The sequence below is a fragment of the Amphiura filiformis genome, chromosome 3 (assembly GCF_039555335.1).
Source record: "Amphiura filiformis chromosome 3, Afil_fr2py, whole genome shotgun sequence".
NCBI classification, from domain to species: Eukaryota; Metazoa; Echinodermata; class Ophiuroidea; order Amphilepidida; family Amphiuridae; genus Amphiura; species Amphiura filiformis.
In genome coordinates, this window is record NC_092630.1 from 64,422,904 (window position 1) to 64,433,598 (window position 10,695).

Here is a 10,695-nt window from a genome sequence, read left to right on the forward strand (position 1 = left end):
GTTGTAGTGTGTTTTCATACTAAACGTTATATAACGTTTTCATGACCTTTGTATAACCAGACATTAAACCCAAAATATAACCTGTTTTAACATTTTAAAAACGTTTTTGTGTTTGCTGGGAATGTCTGCTATCCACTTCCTCAGTGCACTATTACAAATCTAGCAATGTTCGCTTTCAACTTTCAGGATGCACTTCTACTACAAATCTAGCAATGTGCGCTTTCCACTTCTAGGGTGCACTTTTATTGCAAATCTATAGCAATGTGAACTTTCCACTTCCCGGGTGCACTTCTACTACAAATCTAGCAATGTGTGTTTTTATACTTCAAGGTTGTACAATGTATTTCTAATGCAAATCTAGTAATACATTTAATGCAAATCTAGCAATGCACACGTTCCACTTCACGAGTGCCTTATTATTACAAATCCAGCAATGTGAGATTTCCACTTTCTGATCCTTTGTGTACTTTTATTACAAATCTAGCAATGTGTGCTTTGAACTTCCTTTTTTGCACTTTTATTACCAATCCAGCAATGTGCGTTTTCCACTTCCTGAGTGCATTATTGTCAGTGTCCGCTTTCCACTTCCTTGTACTTTATTTACAAACTTATCAATGTACGCTTTCCACTACCAGGCCAGGGTGCTTAATTATTTAGAATCTAGTAATGTACGCTCTCCACTTCAAGGGGTGCGCTGCTATTGCGAATTTAGCAATGTACGCTTTTCACTTGCTGGGCCAACTATTAATTATACGAATCTATAATAATGCACGCGCTCCACTTCCAGGGTGCACTATTATTGCGAATCTAGCAATGTACGCTTTCCACTTGCAGGGCGCACTATATAATCTTTAAGCTTTCTCTTTCAGGGTGAACATTTTATGTGCGCTTTCCTCTTCCAAGTGCACTGTTATTACAAATCTGACAATGTGCGCTGACACAGCGCTGTCTACTTTCAGGGTACACTTTTATTACAAATCTAAGTGGGCAAAGATTTATTTTTGCAATGAATTTCCACCATATCCCTCTCCCCATGTAAATCAAATGGTGCGCCCCTAAAGACAATGTTCATTCCCGCTAGAGTTTCCATACTATTAAATGGAAGAATATGGGTCCTTCAAATCATTCAAATCACATTGAAGTTATAAAAACATAAAAAGTACCCCCCCCCCTTCCATTAATGAATTACCATTATTCCAAATAGCAAAAAAAGGCATTGGAAGCAGAATTTATTATTTTTGCGCATTATGACATGCACCTCATTTGTTTTAAAGGTCCTAATATTGATGATGAAATGTAAATAACCCAAGATTTGAAAGTTGCAGCAAATCCTATTGACTTTTATTCAGCATCCATTGACGAAAGTCTGTTCGGCTCTCATTAGATTAGTCTTTTTATTTCATGCAGTTTGAGAATGTGAAAACATGCAATTCGCATCATTTGTTATTATTCACTTAATGTTTAAAGAAACATGACGAGTTTAATATTTTTGTCTGACCCGTTAGGGCATTTAAATAGCAAATGATTTTTTGCTAATTTGGTGGTTGAAGTGTTGGTGGGGTTTTTTTTTGGTTTTTTTTTTGGGTGGGGGTCTTCAAAAACATCCAGCTCTGGTGCATCTGCTGAGGCTGGTGTGTCCCTTCATGAAAGTTCCTTAGTTATCATGGTTTATATTATTATTACTGTATTATGATTAGTATTACTGGGGCGTTTGTTGGTAACGTATAGCGCCCACATTCATTATACATGTATAGTGAAGTGCTGGCAGTATAAACACCGCAATTGTGTACAAGGTGTTGAGTATCGTCAGACTATATTTAATCATTTTATAGCAATATTATACACGTATTGAAACAAAGCTATCCATAGTATTATATTGAAACAAAGTTTTCCATATACCTATTCTAGTGTATCTTCTTCAGTGCCTAGTTATCATTACACAAAACACAAAAGAATCGATTGGTATATTCAACATCCACTTCCTTCTCTCCTTAACCCCTCATCATCATCATCATCATCATCATCATTATCATCATCATCATCATCATCATCATCATCATCATCATCATCATCATCATCATCATCATCATCATCATCATTATCATCATTATCATCATCATCATCATCATCATCATCATCATCATCATCATCATCATCATCATCATCATCATCATCATCATCATCATTATCATCATCATCATCATCATCATCATCATTATCATCATTATCATCATCATCATCACCATCATCGTCGTTGTCGTCGTCATCATCGTCGTCGTCACCACCATCATTGTATCATCATCATTATCATCATCGCCGTCGTCGTCGTTGTCATCATTATCATCGTCATCATCTTCTTTTTCTTCTTCTTCACCATAATAATTATCATCTTCATCATTATTATCACTATCATCTTCATCGTCATCATCATCGTCGTCATTTTGGAAAAAGCAGTTTACAAATCCGAAACATAAAAAGGTTCGTTATTCCGAAAGTTATAGGGTATAGGGTTTATATGATTAGGGTTGGAGTTAGAATTAGAGTAAAGGTATTAAGGGCGATATGGTACTAGCAAATCTCTCGGACTATATAGCGTAGCTTTAGACTAGCGAACATTAGGACTAGCGGGCGTTTAACATTTGGATATACATGTATCATGGTTAAAAGTCACATTCAGTGATCCCAGCGCAAGTGAAAAAAAAATTGCTTAAAAGTTCAGGATAAGTCATTCAAATTGTTATTTTTGAAATGAAAAATTTGGCAAAAAACAAAGAAAACAGCAGTAGGCCTATATTTACGAAGTCGAAGCCCCATTCAAATAGATATTATTATTGTAATTACTGACTGTCAGTATCTATTATAAATTACTGAAATTGGTGAGGCTAGAAACTTTTACGGTTTACATTATTTCGGAAAACGGACTTTTGTGATGCGAAGAACAAGGTTGTGCCCCTCCCACTTTGAGGCAAAAAATTGTTCACATTTTGCGGCAATTTTGCACAAAATGTGACAACCCCCTCCCCTGAAATTCACCCCCCCACATGCCCCCGAAAAAAAATCCTGGTGCCGCCACTGTCTGTCTGTCTGTCTATCTTTATCTCTCTCCTCTCCCTCCCCTTATCTCTCCCCCCTCTCACCCCACTCTCTCCCCTCTCTCTTCTCCTCCTCTCTCTTTCTCTCTCCCTCTCTCTCCCTCTATCTTTCTCTATCTGTCGAGTGTGTGATTCAAAAATGTAGAGTTTCACATACACATCCTCAACTCTTACGGTCAATGACATTATGAGCAAGATAAGAAGGAAGATAATTTCACAACCCTTATTGTTCCGTTGTGGGCGGACCTAACTTGAAACAAAAGACACTTTGCATGGTAATGCAAGCCAGAACTGGTTCAAGTATACAATTGTGGCTCGCCTACGCAGCTTGTGAACGTAGCTTGGAGGGACGGACTAGACATCGAGAGGTCAAACTTAAGTTTACTATGCTTGGTTCATCTTAAAGTTCTTAGTTGGTGAGATGCCTTAAGCTGGAGATAGGACGCGTCACCGCAGCGGTCACTAACTCAAAAGCGACTTATGAGAACTGCATGGAGGATGTTTAAGCAAATGAAGTGAGCTCTCAAGTCATAACTTCGCTATACCTCATCACACGCAATAATGTTTATATTCATCATGAGATCACCAACCTATGACTAATGAAATGTCAATGACTTATCTCAATCAAAATAATTATACAGAGCGTGAACTATAGCTACACTTTAGTATCATCATCAACTGCTTCATTTCATTGGACAACTTTTAAGATGAAACAAATCACCATGGTAACCCAAAGCCGTGAAATGATATATAAACACCGACTATACACAGGTGATTTTGCAGTAATTAAAGGTATACTTCTTGTGTGAACCCACCCACTCATATTGGACATATAAGAATAAGTCACAGAGATAAATGTGGCGGAGTTGCTTCGATTCATTTTCGCCGGCACACTGGGGTGTGTACATTTTACAAACCCATTTCAAGGCACTTTATAGTTGTCAAAAACTAAACCCCTAAAAGTTATATGCGCTAGAGTTAATGACTTCATGACTTACACCTTTAAACGATGATTTCAACGTCGATCTACAGAATGTTTGTATTCTCAACTTTGCTTTTTCACCTTGCTTCACTATCCCATAGCCTTGTTCTTACGCAACCAGCTTCAAATACTATACGTTCACAATTTTTTACAAAGAATTCGGACGATGTGGTTCTAGCCAATTCTGTGTTACTTAAAAGACAGAGTCTCTCTTCTAAATCGAAACAACATCGGCAGAGTGATCGGCAGCAATCAGCTACAGTCTCCGCAGCAAGTTTGATTCTCAGAGAAAATAAATTGCCCCTCGCAACATTTTTGGGAAGATATAACCGGTTTACAGACAAATTACCAGCGGAATCAACTTTGCTCAAATTCCCGAATGTTCAAACGGCAAGTGTGGAAAAACGAAGTTCATCTATAAAACTACCACGTGATATACAGAGAGAGATTCCGAGAACTGACAAATTGTTCTCAAAGACGAGCGTAATTAGTTGGTTGTTAAGACGGATCCGCAGAAATCAGAATGAGATGAGTTCTAGCGGTCACTTGATTGATCACATGTTGACAAATAGGAGACGTTTGTCGTGGAGAGTGAGGAAACTACGAAGAAGTCTTGGTAAATCGGGTGATTTAAGAAGACGACACAATGTAAACTATGACATGTCTTCTGAAATAATGGCTGAAGAGCCTGAACAACCAAAATTCCAACCATACAGACTAAGTCGTATGAACATAGATGAAACATGGACTACAGAAATAAGCGACGAGGAAACTTCTGCATCAGAAAATGAAGCGGAGCAATTTATTTTTGGTGGTGATGATAGACAATTGGTTAACCGAACTGTGCGTCGACGACCTCCATATTACAACGTAGCTCGTCTATCTGTAGGCTGTTCAGGAATGCTCATAACTTCAAAGCATGTTTTAACATCTGCACATTGTCTTCACAATGGTACTCATTTTATTTCACACCCTGATCATTTACTGGTTGAGGTGCCTCATTGGATTGGTAACAGGATTTACAGAACCGCTAAGATCTCTGTACCACATCAGTGGCTCAAATCAGACGTATCTACCAAGGCTGTTTATGATTATGGTATTGTGGAGCTTTTTGTAGACGTTCCCGGAAGGCGTTTCTTTCCCCATGTTGGTCTTCCAAAAGGGGCGTCAGTAAGTAGCTCGATATCATTTGCAGGTTATCCTGCCGATAGGTACCCACAAATGTGGGAAACGACTTGTACCATATCGAACAATGACTTTGCAATGGAACAAAATTTGTTGCGAACTCGCTGCGATGCCACTCCTGGTAGTTCAGGATCAGCAGTTTTCATGAACGTCGATCGGTATGGCAGGCGTCTAGTTGGTCTTGTGTCCCATATGACAAGAACATATAGGGGCGGTAGACTTACTCCAGTCAATGTCATTACAGTTATCACACCAGCAAAAAGAGTGGTTATTTGTGCAATGGTAGACGCCAAAGGACAATATACTAATTTATGTTCAGCAAGGACAACAGAATCAAGAGGCAGAAACAAATATCTATCTCTACAGTCTACTAGAGCTTGATATAAGATCATGATTATGTCCGATATTTATTGCCTTATACATACTTTGTATGGAGGATCTCATATATAAATTTCTCGCACAATTTCTATTTTAACTTATAATTAAGATATTTAAAAACGTATATATATTTTAAGTAAATGTTTTATAAACGTCAAGTATAACTTGAACGTATACCTGTCATTTAGGTTATTAATATCTCTTGGATATTTGTTATCAAAAAGTCCAAAATAATCCTAGAACATGTTTTCGCTCCAAATTCTGAACAATGGGAACAAATAAGGGTGTTCGTCGGATACACATGAAATGTATCATTATCCTTAAAAATATATACAAAGAGCTGAAAATAATCTGAGATAAATTGTTACATAAATCTGTGTTGCAATAAGCACCTGCACTTTCGTATATAACACCCAATTCAATGTGCCAATAAGATAACACCCAAAATAATGGCGCCCAGCCGCACTTGTACGCCCCCAACCATTGCTAACTTTTAAAGGGTTACCACCAAACGTTCATATTTTTTGTGAATTTTGAGACCTGTCGTGCATCTTTCGGACTAGGTGATTTTTTTTCTTTCTAAATTTATCAGAATTTGCACAACCGTTGTGCTTAAAATAATATTTTTTTAAGAAATTTATCAGGGATAAAATGAGGACAGCTAACTGAGCTAATAGTAAAGTGCCCTTAAAAATAATGAGAATGGGACAAAAAATTGAAAAATGTGGACAAACATTTGGCTCTGCCCCCTGACACCAAAATCGTGGCTATGCTATACTGAGTGAGAGAAAACAACAAGACAAGTAGACAACGATCACAAAGTTGAAAATCTGCATGGGAAAAACCAAGCGATCAAGATGGATTTTCACAGAGATCAAGTTCGCAAATATAATTGCGTATTTTTATAATTTTACCATTGATTGGTACTGATGAAAATTAAAATGTTTCTCCGATCAACATTTATGATGTGCATCTTCATTTTTGAGCTTTTAAATAATTTCACACGATTTCTCCCGATAAAGTAGGCTAATTTCATGAATTTTTGTAGTGGGCAACGAAAACCCCTTATATTATCTTTTTTTTAAATTTCTTTATTAGAAACTTTCGGTTCACCCCTGGTTAATGTATTTTGAAATCGTTGTAATTTGTCATTTTGAGAGCTCGATATATAATTATTGACGGGAATTATAGTTATCAAGTCTATAATCTAGACTTGCAGTTATCATGGGGCTGCAGATCATCTGTTCGATACTAAATTATTCACAGAAGTCTCCATAACCAGATAACGCTGATAACTTTACGCATAATGTGCAATATTTAGTACCGTATACGCTATCTTTATTCTAACCTTAGTTTTCTTTTCCGTAAATTTCATCAAAACACGAAAGTTTATTATATTACTCATAATTTTAATTGTAGTATTATGTAGTTTTCATGTACAAACATTGGTCACGTGTATGGTATTTACTGGGTATACCGTATGCCCCTATATTATTTTTAAATGTTCTTGCATTGGATTTCGTTTTAATGCTATTTGAAGGATGTTAGCATTTCGCCATTAATGTTTGCCTATTTCATTTATTCACACGCTCATTCCTGTGTCAAAATAAACATTAAGGAAAACAGCAAAACATTTAAGAAGCAGTGAACATTGAGAAAGAGGCTATATGGACGATCCGATCAGCCTGCAGCAAAGAACATTTCGAACAGTAAGTAGCCTTCTGAAGATGTACAGTATATAGTTATAAACCTCAGTTAGTTCTTTGGGTTGATAGGATGAACAAATTTTAATCTTTATACTCAGAGCAGCCAGCGCACTAAAAAAAAGTGTATCTGACCGGATTCGAACCGACTAGCACGACGCTCTAGCCAATTGAGCCACAGAGCCACACTGGAGAAGAGCGGAAGATTTTAATCTATAGGCCTAGGTATTAGGTTCGAATGGTGTTCGTCGCATTCCTAGCGGAGGGCATCAGAACTGCATATTTTTAAGATATACAAAGTCACATAGGGATGAAAGTTCTCCAATGTGGCCAGGTGGCTCAATTGGTTAGAGCATCGTGCTATATAGTAATACGAAGGTCGCGCGCCGGTTCCAATCCGGCCAGGTGCACTTTTTTCCCGGACTTTTTTCCCCAACGTTTATGTGCGCTGGCTGCTCTGGGTAAAGATTAAAATTTGTTCATCCTCAGTACACAGAGTTGTAAATATGCCAAGATAAATAGAGAATGATATCAACCAAGAGTTGAAAAAAGACAATTCTCGAAAGAAGACAAATCCTATTTTTTAGTAATCTGATGTTGTTTGCGTTAAAAGCCTTATTCAAAGTTTTTCCATAAGAAATTCGGCCGCTCTACACGTAGGCTATAATGTTTGTTATCTGATCTGTTTGTTTGTTTGTTTGTTTGTTTGTTTGTTTTTATTATTGAATGCAAGCAACAAACTTCATTTTGGGCAAAAAAATCTATAATTATGGAAGATGACAAATATTATTCTTATATTTGAGCGAATCGAATCTATTTTTGGACCACAAGAAATTATATGTCTCATGCACATCCAGTACATCGTGTTAAATTGTAAAACCACCGTATTAATATAAGTGCATAATATAATAATAATTGCTTAAGTCAAACAAACTTATGGTATCCGTACCATGGACAAACCTCCACAACATCTTAAACATATATCTAAAACTGCATTGTCATATATTGAGTATAATTATTGCAGTTAGGCTATATTGTAGACTGAAAATTAAAATGCAAAATATAGTTTTTTTTAATTTTTATTCTTTATTTTAAGAGTCATTATTTATGATATCATGCTTCAAATCACAAGTGTCACTATTTACAAAATGTTTATGATGGTTCTAGGCAAGCGTCTTATTCCGTGGATTATATGTAGGTCTGTGTGTGTGGGGGGTGTTTGGGGGTGGGGTGGCGGTGTGTGGGGGGTTTCTGTAGCTCAGTATGTTACTTCCATAATCCCAATTGTGATGTGCACATAATTTGTAATGAGTCAATAAAACTTAAACTTGATTGAAAGATTGGATGCATAAGTGTCAAGTTGTTATATCTTTCGATTGACATGCGTGTGTTGGAACAAGAATTATTCACTATCATGTAAAGGAATATCTTACCTAGTTGACAAAAAAAATCTCAAATTTTTGCTTATAACTATACACCGCTGTAACGTGTCTAACGAGTGCAAATGTAACATAATTTGAAGACATTGGACGCGTTCTAAATATTCATCTTTTATGCAACATTTACACAGACATCCTCAATCCTCATAGTATTCAATTGATATGGTTCCTACCAGCAAACACAAAAACGTTTTAAAAACGTTTTAAATAAGTTATATTTTGGCTTTTGGTTTAGGTAAAAACGTTTTAATAACATTAAAATGTCGGGTTATATAAAGGTCATGATAACGTTTTAAAACGTTTTGTATGAAAACACACTACAACAATATTTTTAAATGTTTTCAAAAATGTTATTGTAAACTATTTTTGCAAACATTTTGCCAACTATTGTGTCAATACTTAAATAACATTATGTTAAAATATTTGAACCCAGCAAACACAGAAATGTTCTTAAAATGTTTTTTTAAAACCATTTAATAACATTTAAATGTCGGGTTATATAGGCCTAAAGGTCATGAAAACGTTTTTAAAACGTTATTGAAAATATTTTGGGCAAACATTTTTCACAAAATATTTTTTCAACCCCAAAATAACATTCTGTTTAGAATGTTTTGTATCAAGTTTTCAAGAATGTTTTGGAATGTTATTAAATCGTTTTTGTATCCTTTATATAACCCGCCAAATAAACGTTTTCTGTAAAACATTTTTGTTTGCCGAGAAGTAAAAAAAAAAAAAATGTTTTTTAAGGTTATGAAAACGTTTTATACTCTTAATATACCCTTTATATAACCCGACATTTAAACGTTTTCTGACAACCTTTTATAACCTTTTGCGAATGATGTCGAAAACGTTTTGTGTTTGCTGGGTAGATCCTGGGCTTTATAATCATGAATTTGCCATAAGCTTTTCATCTTGAACACTTGGCACACTCAGAACTTGTCCAAGGTGTTTTGAGAATTTTGCAGTGTAATTCTTTATAAACTATTTTGAATACATTATTAAAAGGGCATTTCGTGATCCACGGCCTCGTCTCCCACTTTTCTGAAAAAAGTTAAGATTTTTATACCACTGGAAACCTGGCAACATAATGTTTATGTACAATATTTCTTGCAGATTAATTCATTTAGCAAAAATATTGACCTTACCAGAACGAAATTACATTCAGTGGTCTATGGAGCTGTGTAACACACATAAACCATGTATAACTCGCAAAATCGGAATCAACTGAAATTTTTGGGATAACCTTTTTTCGTGGATATCTATTGAAAAATGTCACAAAAAGAGGATGTTAGGATACATCTCATAATATTGACATTGCGATTTGGGCATACTTGACAAAGTGTTCTCTATTGTCGGCAAACAGTTGGAAAGCCTTTGCAATTTGAGAATAAATGTTATACTATCAAATTTGCTCCCCAAGTAGTTGGATTTGAATTTCGTGCTGGGTTAGCAATTTGGGAAAATAATGACGTACCTGGATTCCAGAACAGGTATTATTTGATTGATGTCTGGCCTTACACCAGTACTATACATATTATATGTTTTGAAACAACATTTTAAAAGAAGAAAATGTAATCATGATAAGACATGAATCAAACGAATTAGATACCTTTATAGTTTTTTCTTCAATTAATTATTATAGGAAAACATATTAATTTTGTGAGATATTTAAAAAAATGTTTGTTCTAAAATTGGGAGACAACCATGCCAGCAGGATGGTCTAGAGATATTCTTCTTTTCTCCGGGGTGGTTCAACACCGGTGCAGAGAAACAAAACTTTAATCTTCTTTCTAATCTTCTTTCTTTCTGTCTGTCTTTTTTCCCTCCTTCTTTCCTCTCCCTTCGCCAGAATGTGGATACGTATAACGGTAGTGGGTTATAGGTCTACTAGCTGCTCTCATTGACTTTGTGGCATG

At 35.8% G+C, this 10,695-nt stretch overlaps 1 protein-coding gene across 1 annotated transcript; it reads left to right on the plus strand.

Annotated features, from left to right (window-relative positions):
• The first annotated feature begins 3,408 nt into the window (after positions 1-3,408).
• LOC140148955 (uncharacterized) lies at positions 3,409-8,416 on the plus strand. Its single transcript, XM_072171065.1, has one exon. It carries the CDS (start codon positions 4,102-4,104, stop codon positions 5,638-5,640), a length of 1,539 nt encoding a protein of 512 aa, XP_072027166.1. The 5' UTR covers positions 3,409-4,101; the 3' UTR covers positions 5,641-8,416.
• Positions 8,417-10,695: the final 2,279 nt, after the last annotated feature.

Coding starts and splice junctions, on each gene's coding strand:
- LOC140148955 (XM_072171065.1), top strand. CDS start 4,102: ATGATTTCAACGTCGATCTACAGAATGTTTGTATTCTCAACTTTGCTT.